Source organism: Argopecten irradians, chromosome 11 (genome assembly GCF_041381155.1).
Source record: "Argopecten irradians isolate NY chromosome 11, Ai_NY, whole genome shotgun sequence".
Taxonomy (NCBI): Eukaryota; Metazoa; Mollusca; class Bivalvia; order Pectinida; family Pectinidae; genus Argopecten; species Argopecten irradians.
In genome coordinates, this window is record NC_091144.1 from 2,605,112 (window position 1) to 2,624,958 (window position 19,847).

Consider the following 19,847-nt stretch of genomic DNA (forward strand, 5'->3'; position numbering starts at 1 on the left):
TTCAAACTAGAGGATTGTTTTTATAATATATTATAATTTATCTATAATCATTATTCTCCAATATATGGAAAAATAATTTCAAACACACATCACTGCCATAAAAAGGTAATTGTAACTAAAAATAATATTTCCAGTTATGAATTATGATAACAAGTTCAAAGAAACTTTAAAATTCACAAAAATATCTACATTATCACAGAGGTAACTTTATCTTAGACTTATACATTCCTGAATTACATGTTTTTGACCCCCACACGATACCTACCCTAATGTTTTCCTTGCAGTCCTCCATATCTGTCGGGATGAGGAGGGGTACCAGATTACCACAGGAGGTGTTTAGATGACTGTTGACCTCACTACATAACTGGGTGGCCATCTCCTCGGTTACACTTCCTGCCCAGCCAACAGGCTGGTGAAATACAGACAAATGTTTATCAATAATCCTGTGTTTTAGCAGTAGCTCTAGTTATGCTAAACCTGCCTATATTATTAGTTTTTTTTCCTAAAGACTACCCCGATATATATTAGACAGAAAAAAAATATTACAATACAGGCAGGTTTAGCAGACTAAGTAAACTCAAACATTCAAAATAACAGCTTAGGTATCCATTCAGAAATTAAAAAAAAACAACATAAAGATTCTTTCTAAGATTTTATGTTTTACATTTTGACATGCACAAAGTATTTCAATTTTCATGTGTGAAAATTATGATCCTGATGACTATTTTTCTACTTTTTCCTGTCTGAGACAAATAAAGTGAACTCTTGATAATCTGAACATATCCATTCCTAGCTTAAAACGTCCAGATTATGGATTTGCAAAACTGCCGAATTCTGCGTTCTTATATCAATATGTTATGTAATGGTAATATGTTCACAGAAATTTTTGTCTGGACTTTTCCAGATTATCCGGACTATCGGGAGTCCACTGTACCTGATGAAGTACAGGCGTTTACAACATCAGTCACACACAACATCTGTCACACACAACATCACTTACAATGACAGGTAAAGTCTCAAGGTAATCAAACGAGCCCACTCTGTAGGCTGGTTCTGAGGCGAAGGGAAAACAATTCTGGGGAACCATTTTATCTTGCAGCACAACATCAGTAATATCTTCACCTGTAAAAAAGGTATGATATAAACAACAAGAGAACAAATAAGTCTGTCAGCTCCATAACCCAAATAAATTCTGCTAGTAATATTTTGCAACCACTTTGCAATACTGGTGTTGTGCCAAAAAATCAATTCAGAGGAGAAAATGTAGTGGTCAGACCGGGACTCAAACCCAGGACCTCCCAACACTAGTCGAATGCTCTACAGATTGATCTATACATAGGCACATATGTTCAACCAAATTCAGTCTCACTACATTTATTTGCTAAGTAATCAGGTTTTAACTGTCATAGACTTAAATTGTAGTACATGTACATCAATGTTATTTTGAAAGTAGGTAGGTCAAGGTCATTAATTTGAGTATTGTTTCTTGTCCTCTACCATACCTCATTTTTGTGTGTAATCTTTCCTTACCCAGAAAGTACTGTTGTTCACTGTTGCAGGTTCGGACCAAGCCCCACTCATCACATGAGGCTAGTTCTGACCCTGAACACTGACAGAGGTTTCCTTCTGGTACTGCTCGGTCATCCTTCATGTCCTCACAAAGGCCGGTGTATATACTGTCTGCCTCCGGAACCCTGCAGGTGTATATATATAGGTGTGATGCAAACAGGGTAAAAGTTTATCTTTTCAAAGATTTACAGCAATGTTGTTTAATTTTATGGGGAATTTTAAATCTAATTTCCAGCGAACTGTACAGTAGTTCAATGAGTCATACATGAAGTTTTCTAGTCTACTCTTTTGATTTCTTCCTAAGCCTCTAAGAATAAAATTCAACAATTGGGAAACTGTCATGAAATATCAACTGTATTTGGACCGAAATTAATAAAAATGTAATTAAACAGAATGGCAGGACCCTTACAGGAAATAATCATAATTAAATCATAGAACATATTGTCAGTATGACCTATCTGTATAACTGTTACCTCCAGGACAAGGTAAAGTTGTCTGGATATTTTTCTCCAATGACTGAGGATGTGTTGTCACTATGCTGGAAGTCATTTGCATCTTCTCCATCAAAGTTTCCACAAAGTCCTGGCGATAAAACCAAATGTCAAAATTACTACTAAGACCAAAACAGCATTTCAGACACTGGTCATGCACTAATCAAAGATTGTTGAAAACATAAATATTTTTTAGTCGTAATAAGGAATATTTTATCTCACCGCTTGTGTGGTTGGAGTCGAGTAGAGAAGGATAAAACCACACGTTTAAGTTTCCCTGGTAGCTGGGCTGGACGACTACTTCTCCCCCTGTAGGTAGGTGTACCTGTATATCAAACAATAACGATAATTATTTCTTTGACAGAGATATATCAATATCTACCAATCAATACAAAATGTACAGTTTTAGTGCTTTATTCTAATTATTTGTAAAATGGTAAAGGGTCACTTGATTGATGACGACATTTATCCTTACCCCACAGATCCATATCCCAAAAGATTCTATCAGCCAGTCCATACAGTGATTTATATTAGCCAGTAAATCACACATTCTATTGAAATATTTACTTTACCAATGAATCACATCTATTATGGAATGGATTTCATTCCCATCATCTTTATGAAAATCATCATGAAATTATATTGATAGCACCTCCAAATAAAATCTGGAGTTCTTAAGTTTGTTGATAAGAAAACATATCGATCCATTTTAATATCGATAACAAACTTCAACAGCCAAAAATTAAGATGGCTGCCTGGTGGCCATCTTGTTTTTCGAATCAGCCACAAAATATGTATGGCACACGAGGGACCAAGGGAACCATCCATGTGAAGTTTGAACAAAATCCCTTCAATAGTTTTCAAGATATAGCGATAACAAACTTCAACTGCCATAATCAAAGATGGCTGCCTGGCGGCCATCTTGTTTTTCCGTTCAAGCTCAAAATCTACATCGCACAACAAGGGACCAATGGAATCCTCCATGTGAAGTTTGAACAAATCCATTCAAAAGTTTTCAAGAAATAGCGATTTCAAACTTCAACTGCCAAAATCAAAGATGTCTGCCTGGCGCCCATCTTGTTTTTCTGATCAGCCACAAAATCTGTATGGCACAACTATGGACCAAGGGGACCCTCCATGTGAAGTTTGAACAAAATCCCTGCAGTAATTTTTAAGAAATAGTGATAACAAGCATTGTTTACAGACCATTTGATGATGGTGGGCTAAAAATCAACTTAGGAATTTTAAAATATGAGTTGTAACAACATTAATACTTAAACCTTGGACTTACATATCAATCATACAATTTACAAACTCACACGAAATTCCCGTCCCGAGTCGACACTCGCCACACGGAAAAGTGAAGCCATTCCACCATTAACATACATCTGTGTTTTGACAGGATGTGTCGGATCTGAACCTCTCTCCGCACCACATCTGTCAATGACCAGAACATCATCGTCCACTAATACACTGACGCCACAATTACAGTTATAGTCATTTTGTCCACAGCGCCGGAAAAACATGTGAATCTGAAAATATGAAATTTTGAGTTATTCACAGAAAACTGTTTCAAATTTTTGTTTACTTGAACAATTAGCTGTAGAAATATAAAATGTTGTCTAACATGTCTCTGTTTTCATGGTCTGATATAAAAGTCTTGAATACTTACTTCTACTGGGAGTGTGTCATGTTTGTAGAAAACAAATTCACCTTCATGTTGGTTGTCATATGATCTAATAAAACAAATAAAAATATAAATAAAATGTGCATTATCATTATCAACTTAAATTAAGCAATGTGAACATTAAAGATTCCAGTCAAAATTGCCTCTCATGAATTCAATTATACTTAATTCCAAAACCAAAATCAGCAAAATAAAATGATCTCTGAACCAGGTATATGTATATTTGTCATATATGTTACACATTGAAGTATAAAGATAAAAGACAATTTAAACACAAACTCACACTCCATCAAATGTCATGAGATGAGGACCAGACGTAGAGCTACATACAGCAGCAGTATCCTGGTCGTCAACGGTAACTTGGACCTGTATTCACATAACATCAAAATGTCTTACACTAGCTACCAATACTAAATACTAAAATGTTTTGACTGGTATTCTAGAAGATTTTAGTTACAGTCCTTTATCAGAAGTTGTATCAGAGATGAATTTTATTACAAAGCAATTGAGTTGTTCCCAACATATATAACGTATATAATTATGTATATAGACCAACAAGTTTGATGTACAAAAAGTTGAGAAGGAAAAAATATATTTACAAAAACTTATCAAGATTAAAAAGCTGTAGAAAGGAGGCTAACTGTTAGCACTTACATCCAAACCTAGTGTTAGCAGCAGTTTCTGGTTGGCTCTGGTCTCCAGGGATACAATAGCTTGTTTTGTTCCATCTATAAGGCCATCAATGTTGCCTACGACTGGAATACTGTGTACTGTATCCCAGTCATCCTGGGTCACTGTGACAAAGCAGGAATCCTGGCTGCTGGCCGACTCTGGAAACACTACTTGGGACAACTCGGTGCCTATAGAAGCAAAAGAACATAAGTCAAGGTCATTTCTAGTCAATTTTTTTTTCGTAAGGACTAAAAATTTGGTTGGTATTTAAGCATTGATGTCACTATTTTTTAATTTCATCCAGTATAAAAAAATTTGTTTGAATCTTCATAGTGGATTCTCTCAAAATTTTGCCAAAAAATTTCCTTACCCAACATAATTAAATAAAAGTGACATCAATGCTTATAATTAATCTTTATACTATTTGACTAAATAGAATATATTTTAATAAGAGTAGCACTGCCATGCTGTTAGAAACTTACCTCCTAAACATGTGGCATCGTTCTGAGATTTGACCTTCACGGTAAGAAGACATGATGGGTCTGCGTTAACACCGAGACAGAACACTGAAGGTGGCACCGTAGATTTGATTTGTATGATGGCGGGCGGGCCGTTCTCCACAACAGTCAGACTATGTTCACTCAACAGCTGGGTGGAGAAAATCATATAAATCAAAAACATTAAAGCATTGACCCAAGCAATCAAATAGAATGGTTTAAAATACTGGAAATTGAAATATAGACTAACAAAGGGAGATATACTGAATCTATATCCCAAATTCAAAGCCACAGGACCTATTCCAAAAGTCTACAAAAAAACCTATTATAGTTATTAGTACTGTATTCTTTTTAAGACCCTTGTGTACAAGAAAAGACTTACTTGAATTTCAGCCTGGAAGAAATTGCTGTATTTTTTCTCCCCTCGTACTGCTGAGCAGGTTTTTGTGTAACATGGCTCTATATAGCACTGGTACCTGTTGATCTGTGACAAAAGGTTCAAAATAACAAAGCAGGAAAAATACAATTACATTAGGTAAATTGGTAACAAAACGTTCAAAGGTAAAACCAAATCACATACTATTAACTCTTTGATAGCAATGAATTCTAAGAGAGAGAAGAAAAATAACAAAGACATGTAGTTGATCAGCAATCACAATTATGTAGCTTAACTCATGGAGTCTGATATACTTCCAATATTAAATTGTTAAGTCACTTGCAAATGTTTGCTTGTCTTTTTATTCAAATGACTTTTCCACTCTGTCTGTCTCAAGTTTTCTAGAAATCTAACATTGTTCGATTATATCTAGAGCCTTAATTTAGAGATTAGTAAATCTGTGATTCACTGGTCTGGCTACTACATTTTCTCCTCTTCTGTAACATAAGACATTAAAGACTTGAATGACAAACCTTCAACTTACAAATATCCAGACATGAATGCAATGACAACAAACCTTGAAGTCATCCACAAGATCACTGGCCTTGACCTTGAGGTCACTCAACAGTTTCTGGTCAATATATTCCGATGTGATGTTGCCCTCACCCTCCTTCCACCAGGTCAGGTAGTACTGGATCCCTCGGGTCGGTAAATCTTGTAAGGTACAGGTAAGACTGATGTCGTCATCGGAGACGTAGTTCAAGGTCAGGACAGGGTCAGATATCTCAACAGGCACCAAACTCTCTGTAATGGCAATCATTCAGCAAAGTATGTCCGATTAAAATATACCAAACACTGAAACAGCTGCAAGGAATTCTCAGCTAAGACAAAACAAGGACATAGATGACAAGAGTAAGTCACTCAGGGTTTTGAACAAATACTTTGCCAATGCTTTTGTGTTCATGCACTGACCATGACTGATTTACCTTTGAGATCTGCCGGCGCAACCTTTGATATAGCTTGCAGGTGTGAGGGTTATCATCTTACTTTCTGATGCGGCAGTCATTACATGTAATGGTATTTTAAATAAAAATTCATAACATTTCCTCTAAATCTTATATTGTACCTCCTTAAAGCAAGGATTAGATGTTGTGAAATTGTTTAAACTTTTCATTGGTGTTTCACTTGACTTGATAAGACAAGTATTTGTTGAGAAAAATGGTTTTTATTCCGGTTCATAGGCATCTTGCGTGGTGTTTAGTAGTGTTAAGAGACAGTGACAATTCCTTTTCACTTAAAAATCCTTGGACAAAAGTAATGAAAAATATAATTGGTGGTATATTTATAGGTATGTCTTGTTTAAAGAAGATTTAAAGGTATTATAAATCACACAATAATGACATGTGTATCATATAGATGGACGTTTGACATGCTAGCATATGTTACCAGAAACATGTTTAAAAAGAGATCTCTTATAAGTTTTGTATGTTACATGAGCATTGATTTGCAAGTGGCTATCCTGGTTTTTTCACAATAGATTTTTTCCAAGATTCATATTTCCTGATATGCGATATGGCGCATACCAACTATCCTTAGTTGCAGGTGAAAATCACACTTTTATTTACACCACAGTATGATTTAATTTTGACCTGAACCGAAGATATAAACTTAATCAAGAGAACTCAGCTGATAAATTAAAAGGATTCATCTATCTATGTACGTCGTTGGTTAAATCCATCAGTTGTAAACCATATGTTTTTGTTATTTTTATTGTGGTCCACTGTAAACACCCCTCCCCCCTCCCTTACATGTACGTGTGGCGGCTGCAGATCGAATATAAAGGCTCACTTGCATTGATTTCAACTGATTCCAACATTCCTAATATTAATGACATGGTTTTAATTGAAGAATTAGCAACTTCATATATTATTGTAGTATGATTATACATGCTTGTGCTTATTTCAAAACCGCGCGAAGTCAGAGTTCAAAATTGGTTAACAGATTTGTTAGGCAAATAAAGTGATACTGCTGCTTCCAGTCCCTACCTGATAAACGTTCTAGCAAAACTTGACAATTCTAAGGTATATAAGTGAATTTCATTCGTAATTTAACAAACAATAGCCTGGGTAGAACTATTCCACGTTTTGTTGTGTTTTGCCAGTTTCGCCATTTCAGCCACTGAATCTGACCGGAAATAGAGTTTTCCCGACAACCACTGCGCAGTCGCGTGCGATTGGATTGTCGGTAATATAAGTTGGTGGAGGGACGGATACCATCTGAAAATGACCGCAGCAACATAACAAATATAAGTGTATTAGGATTTTCCTAACTTTTTAAATCACTTTCCTTGTGATTTAGTACAGTGGACAATTTGAATGAACTAATTAGCCTACCGTACAGTATTACTTCTCTTTAAAATAAATTAATCAAATGGCCACAAAGTTGCATCGTCGTTCTATTTGCGAAATTTGGTAGGGGTTTCCCGAACTAAAATCCACTTTTAACATAAAGCGCATTTAATAGAGGACCAACTTCTACTATGACTCATTTTATTCAGTGTTGTAAAATACTACTTCAATTGTTCCTATCAAGTGGTTTTCCGATGAAAAATGAGAAAAAACGTAGCAGATAAAATATTTTAATCAACACCAGCACTTAGATTATTATTGTATTAATCCTGTGTATGATCCATGTGGTTGAGTCTCTTCATTATAAACAGAGATCGACTACTATACTGCCCTGTGCCTTTTATTTATATTTTGACAAGTTATAGAAATCTGTATTTAATGTAAATAGATATTTTCAAATAAATTGTGAGTTATATATTTTAATATCAGATAAATTACCTACAATTTATCAGAAAAAAGGCCCTGTTAAAGTGAACGAAAGCCTACATTTTATTATTATTATTATTTATCAAATATCTATTGTACCACGTCAAATCCGGTAAAATGCAATTTAATTTTACTACAGGTTGAGATATCTTTCATAATCTTGTCTTTGCCGTTTATATGCGACCAAAGAAGTAGACATGTATTTACCCATAATATGTCACGTGACATTTTGCCAAGGTAATGCCAATATCTTTAAAGATGCTCCACCGCCGACAGACCATAAGTGATACTCATCATTTGAACAACAATTGGTGTTTAATCGTGTATATATACATGTAGGCCTAATTAACACAAAAAACAACATAAAAAAAATATTTCGCTTTTGGTGCATGCGCAGTCAGAACTTCATTCTATATAGAACATAAATCCATGGATTTTTTCCAGGATGCAATTAATTATTTCTAATATTTATATCTTGAAGTAAAATTAGAAGCTCAAACTTTCCAATGGTGGTAATGATGTAAAGTAAGTAACTTTTGTAACTGAAGAAAACTACCAAATCGTCTGATCCTATTTTTGATAGTGAGACAATACCATTTGTCCGCGGTGGAGCATCTTTAAAGCCACACTATACGTATCTAGCAGCAAAAAAAGTCAAGTTAGATTCGACCCCGATATTGTTAGTATTTGTAGATGTAGTTGTTTTATAATGATTTCTCAATAACTTTGGTACAGCAGGTGTTGAAAGTTGATGCTTCATTTTAAACTAAACACCATAGAATTCCGAAGTTCGAATCATTTATCAAAACCTTTGCATGCATTTTATCTTACTTGTTTTATATCGCTTATCTACTAGGCAATAAAACTGAACCGTATGAAATATAAAATTCTCAGCGAGAAATTATTTGTATTACGTATATATATGAACGTCTTTCTGGAGAGAATTTATACGGCAAGTCTACAAAATATGAATTTGACGTCTTTCGAGCGGCATGATAGATATTAAAAATGGTTGTTATATTTGTTTTGGACAAAATATTATGTAAATGCTTGTTCACGCAAAAAATAATTGGAAACCTACAAAAAAAGCATAGAAAATTGTGCCCGACTGATTTTTTGAGGCACTGCTCCACTAGGACACATAGGGACCAATTCGTACCCGGCCGAAAGGTATAGTAGGACAGGTACGTGTATTAATTAATCAAAATTTTGTTTAAATGCACGAAATATGTAGTCTAATAATAATATGATATGTCCAATTACTTTCTTCTTCTTAAGAATAATGCCGTCCATTAATGATGATGATTATAGGCACCAGGCATAGTTTGCACAGCGGCGTGGGGAGGGTTACTTATTTATTGTGCATTTTTTGTCCAGTCTTTGTATATGATACTGTGCACGATTCTGGCTAACAAAACTACATGTATATATAATGATATGTAAAATAGAACCGTCTGATACTAAAAGACCTACCGGTGACGTTACATCCCAGAAGTTCCAGTCTGAAACATGGCTCGCCAGTGTAGTTGAGTACCACGATTCTCACTCGTCTGACGGGCAAATTGTCTATTAGCTCAAAAGTGTTCTCAGCATCAGTGGGGAAATTAGTGCTAAACGTCTCCTGATAGAAACAAAGGAACCGATGTTTCATTTATTTTGTCTCCTTTTTTATTTGCTTTGCAACACGATAGAATTACCAGTAGTTTTAGCTTAAAGTCTAAAAAATACATTGAGACATTTTGAAAAGGAAATCTAAATAGATATTAATATGAACAAAACTATTTTTTTTTTAAAACATAAAAATCATTGATTTAAGTATCTCTCCGGTGATATCTAATTTAAACCCTTCATCCTCGAACACTTTAACAGATATACTGTTTTGATAAGTATAACAGTAACTATGACTTACTGGGACATCCCCTGCCCCGGTGTAGTCAGTGAGATTTCCGGGGGACGAGGAGGCTAGCTCCAGCTGTAGCGAGAAAGCTGTGACGTACGAATCTAACGTTGTGTTAGTGAACGGACTCTGTATGATCAGCCCGGACAAATTAAACGGGTGTTCAAAGGTCACTTCAAACCATTCATTTTCCCGCGCAGTAGCCGGACACCATGCACCAAACGTTGAATCTGAAATAGTTACAACACAGGTGTAAAACATCGTCATTCATTGAATGCGATACAGGCTTATGTTATTACGCCTTCAATATCCAAAAAGATGTATTTACAAGATATGATGTTACAAGCGAAACGTTTAATTTCAAGCAGCAGTCTTTCAATAGTACACTAGAAAGTCGTTCTCCGAAAGGTTCTGAAATGGATGATTCATTAAACTGAAGGAAACTCCGATAGCAAAATTCTGTACGCAATACAATTATTATTGTACACAGAATGTGAGCAAGACACACACAGGAAAGCAGTAGTTAATAAAATAGTAGCAAGGATTCGTAAACGATTCCAGAAAATCGTTCAACAAATGAGAGCAAGATTAGTAATAAGAGAAAATCGTTCACTGAATGGAACAATGCCATTTTACTGATAACAATACAATTAGACAAAATATTATTCAACAGTAGTGCCATGTAGACTTGTTCACAAAAATGAAGAAAGATCACTAAGGAATACAAGAAAGGAGCAATGCAATACTAGAAAATAGTTTAACAAGTGAAAGCAATTTTCTTGAAACAATAACAGAAAATCGTTTTCCAAATGAAAACAAAGTTCTTATGGCAGAACGAAAAGTCGTTCAAAATATTGGACCCAGGATTCAATAAGCAATATAGAGGAAAATGTGTTCACTCGACATAATTTCAACAAAATTGCTCCATAAAATCGAAATTTGCTCGCAAAATAGACGATTTCAATAGGTTCTTGTAGGATTAAAAGAAATCATTTATTAAATGGATTTTCCTTAAGTATTTAACAATATAAGGTATTTCGATGGGAACAAGGGGACATCAGAGACAAAAGAAAGATCGATTACGAAATGTAGATAAGAATGCATTAAGAAATGTTTTCAACAAATAGAGAGAGAATATGTCAAGTTAATTATGACAACGATTTGATATTGCGTTTCTGATGTCAATGTAACAATAACTTACCTTGACAACAATTTAATCTAGCATTTTCAATGTCAAGGTCATTTCGTATTGATGAAGCACCCAGTTCATCCCGGATAATACTTCCATCCTCGAGGCCAAGTGGTTTGTTACAATTAGGGTCTGCAAAATAACAATTCAACATTAAACCATCAACGAACAAATTAAATACCGATGCTGCCTTTTATTCAGAATTTAACCCTCGACAGAAAGAATCACGGCTGAGGATGAAGGTCATTTTTTTTCTCCAGTAAAATAGAACAACTCAACATTGAATGACAAAGCTGTCCTGTTTTAGCAATTAATAAAATAAGATTTTTCAACTCATTAAAGTGGACAATGCATTAAATACTGATGATTTCGTGGTAATTCAATAGAGAATGCAACTTACAAGAATTTTGAGTGGCATTGTTTCCGAAGAAAAGATAATATAATTTAATGGAATTCAGTGTTTGAATGCTTTGTTTACTTTATTTCTTTGTTATATGTTACTCTTCTCGGCGGTTAGTTTGCTGAATTCTTAACACGTCAACACTCATCCCTACTGCTAACGATTTGGTTTCAGTTTTTGTAGGTTTTTAATGTACCCTTCGTCTTTGTCAAACGGACGCCCCAGCTGGTTTGTAAAAATGTAAATAAAAACCTGTTTTGATAATTAAATTTTGATAAATGCGAAGAAGCTACCACTGGCTACGGAATGCCACCTCGGCTGTCAGCTAGATCTTGAGTAATGAGACTCGTCATCATAGATATAAATTACTTTCGAGTGCTTCGCATTACATATGTATCATAACACATTAGTCAAACACACTATAAAAGTTATCAAGTGTCAAGTAGCACGAGAGAAAAGAGTTGGAGGATTGATTTTTTTTAAGGACGCAACCATATACTTCTGACAACAGAAACATGTTTAAAGTGTTTGTAAACTTCAAGTATGTAATATAAACAAAACTGCACAGAGAAAAAAAAATCTTGGCATACCAAAGCTACATACTGAAAACAATAGGGTTTATGGAAGAATAAAATGTTTTATATGTGATGAAATAAAGATAATGTATGCAGAAAAATGTCCATTGTAACTCTCAAAACAAAAACGGATCGTGCCAGTAGACTAAGGGACACCATGCAACTGATTTATCCTTCTAAGACTCGTCAGTGATGTTAGGGACACCATGCAACTGATTTGTCCTTCTGGGACTCGTCAGTGATGTTAGGGACATCATACAACTGATTTGTCCTTCTGGGACTCGTCAGTGATGTTAGGGACATCATGCAACTGATTTGTCTTTCTAGAACTCGTCAGTGATGTTAGGGACACCATGCAACTGATTCGTCCTTCTAGGACTTGTCAGTGATGTTAGGGACACCATTCAACTGATTTGTCCTTCTAGAACTCGTAAGTGATGTTAGGGACACCATGCAACTGATTTGTCCTTCTAGAACTCGTCAGTGATGTAAGGGACACAATGCAACTAATTCGTCCTTCTAGGACTTGTCAGTGATGTTAGGGACACCATGCAACTGATTTGTCCTTCTGGGACTCGTCAGTGATGTTAGGGACACCATGCAACTGATTTGTCCTTCTGGGACTCGTCAGTGATGTTAGGGACATCATGCACCTGATTTGTCCTTCTAGGACTCGTCAGTGATGTTAGGGACACCATTCAACTGATTTGTCCTTCTAGAACTCGTAAGTGATGTTAGGGACATCATGCACCTGATTTGTCTTTCTAGAACTCGTCAGTGATGTTAGGGACACCATTCAACTGATTTGTCCTTCTAGAACTCGTAAGTGATGTTAGGGACACCATGCAACTGATTTGTCCTTCTAGAACTCGTCAGTGATGTTAGGGACACCATGCAACTGATTTGTCCTTCTAGGACTCATCAGTGATGTTAGGGACACCATGCAACTGATTTGTCCTTCTAGAACTCGTCAGTGATGTTAGGGACACAATGCAACTGATTCGTCCTTCTAGGACTCGTCAGTGATGTTAGGGACATCATGCAACTGAATTGTCCTTCTAGGACTCGTCAGTGTTGTTAGGGACACCATGCAACTGATTTGTCCTTCTAGGACACGTCAGTGATGTTCGGGACACCATGCAACTGATTTGTCCTTCTGGGACTCGTCAGTGATGTTCGGGACACCATGCAACTGATTCGTCCTTCTAGGACTTGTCAGTGATGTAAGGGACACCATTCAACTGATTTGTCCTTCTGAGACTCGCCAGTGATAGTCAGGTTACTTTACAGCTGTTCGGTCATTCTATGTCAGTAATGTTACGGACATCATTCAGTTGTTACGACCTTTACGAATTTGTCAGCAATTTAAGGGATACCATTTAGTTGTTTCGGCGTTTACAAACTGTTTTAAGATTTAAGGGACCCCATTAGTGTTTTTTTTTCATCCTTCTTGTACACGTAAGTGATGTTATGGACTCATAAGTAACAGTAGGCAAACAATACCGTTGTTTTGCCATTTTTTGACCTGTCAATGACATTAGGGATGCTATACAACTGTTAATTCTTTTAGGACCTGTTGATGATTTTAGGAACGAAATTACCATGTTTTTATATTTCTATGACTCATCAATGATGTTAGAGACACCGTATTCGTGTCTTGTCTAAGGACTTGTCACTAATGATAGGAACATGACAGCTTTGTTTTAATGTAATATCGTTTTTGTTGGGACACATATACATAAGTTTCGACATACTGGGACAAATCATTGTTGATGGTGAAACGATAATTTTTTTTTTCATTATTCCTGTGTCATTAGTGACTGGGCACCATAAAATCATCTAGTTCTCGTCAGTAATATTGGGGATTTCAATGCGATCTAAGATATACCATACTGCAGTTCCGTCTCGCCAGGATGCGCTTCGATGTTGCAAGGATGTTAGCAGCACAAAACCAAAACAATAATATAATTGTCTTTGTTATGAGTTTTTCATTGCCGATGCAATTGAGTGTGAGATTGAGTGTGAGTGAGAGTTCCAATTCAAAAGTTTTGCGTTCTTTGTAGTAGATGAGTTTGCATGCAATAAATGAAAGTTCCCCTTCACAAGTGTTGCTTTCTCTGATGACTGATACAAATGGTTTATATGAAGTAGACTGTAATGCCAAAAGAGGCCAATACCCGAACCACTTCAGACCGTCTTCAGGTCACTGGATTGAGGATATTAAAATATGACATTTGTGTGATGATGTGTGACACTAACATATTCAGTACGGTAAACAGTGGCCGAATATTGACGTAGTAAAGTTTACATATGAATACGGGGCGTTAAGCGTTCTTTACAAATGATTGAAGGACAAAGGCGAGTTAACTGGGTCAACACGGCATGACTCCCATTACAATATTGCTTGCCCGAGAGCTTAAAGGAATTTCATATTTCACCGGCATGATTTTGCAAAAGAAAAAGTTATTTCATGGTACTGCATTTTCACCAATAAGAATGCTTTTAAATAAATCACTCAACAATTACTTTTCGTTTTCAATTAGAAATATGAACAGTTTGAAGTTGCTTGAACTGTAAAAAATATATATATAAAACGTTAAAGGACGCCATTAGAATATCACAGAATGTCAGCAAACTACACTAAGGCTAAATGTAGGAATATGAGGTTTACATAAAGGCTGAGAATCATCAAGACCTCTAGGTTAACTCCACCAAGACTTGGGATAGAAGGTTTTAATAAAGACTGAAAATCATCAAAACCTTTCGGCGAAGTCCACTAAGACTTGGGATTGAAGGTTTACATCAAGACTGAAAATCATCAAGACCTCTAGGTTAACTCCACCAAGACTTGGGATAGAAGGCTTACTTAAAGGCTGAGAATCATCAAGACCTCTCGGTTAACTTTACCAAGATTTGAGTTAGAAGGTTTATTAAAAGGCTGAAAATCATCAAGACGTCTCGGTTAACTCCACCAAGACTTGGGATAGAAGGTTTTAATAAGACTGAAAATCATCAAAACCTTTCGGCGAAGTCCACTAAGACTTGAGATAGAAGGTTTTAATAAAGACTGAAAATCATCAAAACCTTTCGGTGAAGTCCACTAAGACTTGGGATTGAAGGTTTACATAAAGGCTGAAAATCATCAAGACCGCTAGGTTAACTCCACCAAGACTTGGGATAGAAGGTTTACATAAAGGCTGAAAATCATCAAGACCTCTCGGTTAACTCCACCAAGACTTGGGATTGAAGGTTTTAATAAAGACTGAAAATCATCAAAACCTTTCGGTGAAGTGCATTAAGATTTGGGTTAGAAGGTTTACATAGCGTCTGAAAATAATCAAAACCTTTCGGTGAAGTCCACCAAGATTGAGACATAAAGTTTACATAAAGACCGAGAATCATTAAATCTTCTAGGTGAATTCAATTTGCATATCACTAAAACTGCAAACTAAGACTCAAATCTTCACACCAAGAATTATTAACCGGTTTGAAATCAACTTTTATATTTGATCGAGGAATCGAACCATGTGTCTCGGAATTGAATCGTCACACCAATACTCTTAACCATAATACAGGATTGGAATTTAACCTTTATAACTAGTCTTGGAATCAAACCTTCAAATCAACATTTTTTAAAGCATGTTTCATTGCTGTTCGAATGTTCAAAGCTCACGATAAGAATCGTATGAACTCAACAACATTTACACGACAGCAACACAAGGAACAAATATTGATTTAAAAGTCCAACCTCACTACTAGAATATCGGTAAAATTCTGACTTCACCATTTTAGCTTCCCATTCCTGTTGACAAATTCTTAACAGGATTATGATTAAACTTTAAACACGCCAATCCTTATGTCGGGGCAGTGTTCATTCAACACGTCTATGAAATCCTGGTGTGCTCATAATCCGACTTCTCTGTAGGGATATGTGTGGGTGAAACAACCCACTGTGAAGATGATCAGATTCACGCAGATGTCGTAGATTATAATAAACATATACGTACGGACCGTTACTGTATATCTCTTGGCTTTAAAGTCTCTCACTAACGATAATGGTGTGTTTTACCTGTTCATATCACCTGTGATGTTCTGATTTGAAGTCACTCTTGATATTTCCACTCAATGAACAGGAAATTGGTACAAATTCACCTCACATGATATAGGCTTTATCTGATTAAAACATAGAGATACTGATCTGCATTTGAAAGAGATTTCTTTAGATTTCATGGTTCATTATTTGTTCATACAAATATATTTAAGTTTTGGTCCAACTTTGAGTAAGTAATCAAATATAGGGACGAAAATGGCGTCTTCAGATAAATGGAAAGGCTGGTTGTCAAATATTGGTTTCTGTATAATTACTATTATGTGTAATTATGTCTGAATTACTTATGTCTGAAAACATTTGTATCCAAGATGACATGATCCAACTTGTCGTACATTTGGTTTTGGTTTTATTCGTTTAACGTCCTTCTATCAGCCAGGGTCATTTAAGGACGTACCAGGTTTATTGGTGGCTGGAGAAAACTTTCCGACCATGCGGTCAGAATTTGGCAACTGCCCCACATGGGACTCTAGCTCGCAACCCTGAGGTGGAGGGCTTGGTGTTATTAGTTACACGTATGTCGGGACATCTTAACCACTCGGTCACCGCAGCCCCTTGTCGTACACATGTCGGGACATCTTAACCACTCGGTCACCGCAGCCCCTTGTCGTACACAAACAATACGTATATACGTATATATTACAAGACTTTATTGAAAACTTGCACTATGGCTAAAAAAAATTGAATCGCAAACGTATTTTGCTATTTGCATAAATCTGCAAGCTTTTTTACATGGAAATCTGTATGGATACGCAATTCAGGGGTTGAGGCATGTTCTCCATACTTAGTAGTATGACTTAATAGATATGCAAATAATACCTAAATTACATTTGATGGTTATTCTCAATGACTTGGATTAATGACGATGAAATCTGATTTATATCCAAGGTTTTGCTAACGGTCGTTCATCATTCTTGTGTGTGATGGTATCGAGGTCTTGTGTAAGCTTTCCCAAACCATTAAATCACTTAACATATTTAATATTTAAAAGTTATGCAAGTGCTCCACCTGTATCTGTGACGGGCGTTTCCTCTCTACTCTGTATAACACATTCTAAAGAGTTATGACATAGTTTGAGGAGTTCATTGTTAGGAATGCTGCCTGGGTATTGTTGTGTGCCATTGAACCACAGGTCTAATTGTTGGTTAATGTGTAGGCGTGACAAGATAACGTGGCCCTGTCGACGATCACAATTACAGATAATTGCTTGACTTGATTTTGTCCACAAATCTCTCCATGTAGCAAAAATTAAAAAAAATAAAGAAATTGATCAAATTAAATGACGCCCATCAACGGAGGCGAACTATTCACAGTCCTTCATTAAAAATAGAAACACGAAATTTACATTTTTCGGCTGTTGACAATTACGTAATTCACAATGTCATTTCCACTTCAAAAGTAAAAATAAATATGTTTAATAAATAAACAGAAAATACCGTGTATATACAAGGACATATACTTTAGATATCGATAGTATTTCACAACATGCTATATCCGCTCAATCCAATAACTAACTTTCCATAATTTCCATCTGTTCACTAAATGAAAAGTTGTATTGATAGTTCAACATTGGGGGCTAGTATTGTATCTTGTCTCGAGAGATACATATAATAATGAGAGCTAGTTAATAACCCTTACCATTAAATGACTGAGATGTTTATGTTAGTTAACTACAGCTCGTGTTTTATAAGATAATTTGTCATAACATTTAACATGAGTTAAGTACCAAGACAGCACCAGACAGGGACTAAATAATTTTGTGGTGTTGTCACATTAAATTAATAAATCTATTCATTCGATTGTTCATTCATTAATTCATTCGTTCGTTCGTTCGTTTGTTCGTTCGTTCGTTCGTTCATTTTCAGTTATATTTTCTTTTTAATTCATTTTTTGCATATTTTGTCGTCATTACAATATCTTTCAAACTTTTATAGGTAGACAGAGATAAGATCGCTCACGAGTCTATTCATTAACTTGTCAGATGTAAAGGAGCTTTGAAAACTACCGAACCCGTAAAAAACCACCAACTGTAGGAGGGGTATCACTCGGTCATGTGTCAAGGCGACGGTACATCACAAATAAACAAATAAATAAAACATTTACAGACTGTAAGCTTACCGTACGGTATTTCTCTGTACGAGACCTCACCTGGTTACCTGCACTGTTTTAGTGCGCTTACTTACGTAAGAGATGCTTAAGATAGACCCAACTAATTACTGCAATTTTTATTTGTTGTTGTCATCTTAGGGTTCCTATGGAATTCTTTCATTTTGCGCCCATCCAATTACAGATCTTATCACAGGCGTATACTGTGTGGGACACAAATGGATATCATGCTAAGTTTTGAAATGAGGCGAGTGTTAGGAGAGCATGACTAGGGCATTTCTGCCAATATACAGATCTGGGTGATACCAGTCAATGTCCTAACTTTTGTAGAAATTGCTATGCTAGATAACCTGAAACCTTGGCGAAGAAATATCTCCTTCAAAGTGTGACAATAAAATTTATACCCACAGAACGGTTGGAATGGAGAGCATGGCGGTGATAGATAGCCAAAGTTGACTGTCTAGCACTAAGTTGCCAATTATGGTTTAAAATATAACCATGACGATACAAAAGTTTCAATCAACCGTTCAGATAGAGGTTCTACTAACCACACAGAAGAGTTTCAATAATTCTCTTTGGATTACTGTATAACATGGAATATTTGTAGGTGTTTTCATTCGTGGTTTGGAGTTACAATACAGTCACTTTGTGGGTAGAAATATTCTCGGTTTGTTACAATACTGTTAACCAACTTTCTTTCGTGGCTACTAAATTTCGCGATTTCCATTTCAAAACAAGTTCGCGGAGATTAAGTTTCGCGAATTTAAAATTGAATTGAGATATCTTTGAATTTAATTGTGTAAGAATAATCTAAGACATTATTTCGTGGAGATAAACATTCGCGAATTTACCTTGATCTCGAAATTTGCCAAAATAAATCGCACGTGAAAGAAAGTTGATTTACTGTAATATATGAACGAAATCCATTGTTTCATATATGTGTTTCCATAACAACCACGAAACAAACTTTTTCTACGCAATGGCCTATTCTTTACATGTTGTATTCATAATTTTATTGCATTATCATATTCCTTTTTTCAACGCCGAAATGTTTGAACTTAATTTTCGCCACTCTGACATTCCGAAATGATCATCAAAATATTCGGAGAAAATATCAACACCTCTTCCCATCACTTTGCCTACCCATCACCTTTCTCGGTATCCCAAGAAACCGAATTCAAATACAAAACAAGTTCAGTCACGATGTATATTGCTTTATGTTAATTTCTCACTGGAAGGGAGGGCCTGCAGTCGGCCATAACATGTAATAATCCATACAGCCAAAATGTAGGGTTTCATGGTTTTCAATAAGGTTATCTAATAAATCGAATTTGCAACCGCAAATGGAATCTTTGAATGTACTCCACAACATTTTTTTTTACCAGAAAATCTAATATAGAAATTTGAATGGCACAGACATTACGTAACCCGATAGATATAGACTGC

At 35.8% G+C, this 19,847-nt stretch overlaps 1 protein-coding gene across 1 annotated transcript in view; it reads right to left on the reverse strand.

Moving 5' to 3' along the window:
- Positions 1 to 19,847, reverse strand: part of LOC138335669 (uncharacterized) — a 188,929-nt gene that overhangs the window by 163,230 nt on the left and 5,852 nt on the right. The window contains exons 2-16 of the mRNA XM_069284830.1: positions 11,225 to 11,344; positions 10,036 to 10,253; positions 9,600 to 9,747; positions 5,870 to 6,096; positions 5,299 to 5,400; positions 4,902 to 5,067; positions 4,402 to 4,607; positions 4,031 to 4,113; positions 3,733 to 3,796; positions 3,380 to 3,592; positions 2,283 to 2,385; positions 2,043 to 2,151; positions 1,531 to 1,694; positions 1,001 to 1,122; positions 266 to 409 (exon numbers count right to left, since the gene is read on the reverse strand). Coding sequence (XP_069140931.1) covers positions 266 to 409; positions 1,001 to 1,122; positions 1,531 to 1,694; positions 2,043 to 2,151; positions 2,283 to 2,385; positions 3,380 to 3,592; positions 3,733 to 3,796; positions 4,031 to 4,113; positions 4,402 to 4,607; positions 4,902 to 5,067; positions 5,299 to 5,400; positions 5,870 to 6,096; positions 9,600 to 9,747; positions 10,036 to 10,253; positions 11,225 to 11,344 — 2,189 coding nt within the window. The remainder of the gene's footprint in view (positions 1 to 265; positions 410 to 1,000; positions 1,123 to 1,530; positions 1,695 to 2,042; positions 2,152 to 2,282; positions 2,386 to 3,379; positions 3,593 to 3,732; positions 3,797 to 4,030; positions 4,114 to 4,401; positions 4,608 to 4,901; positions 5,068 to 5,298; positions 5,401 to 5,869; positions 6,097 to 9,599; positions 9,748 to 10,035; positions 10,254 to 11,224; positions 11,345 to 19,847) is intronic.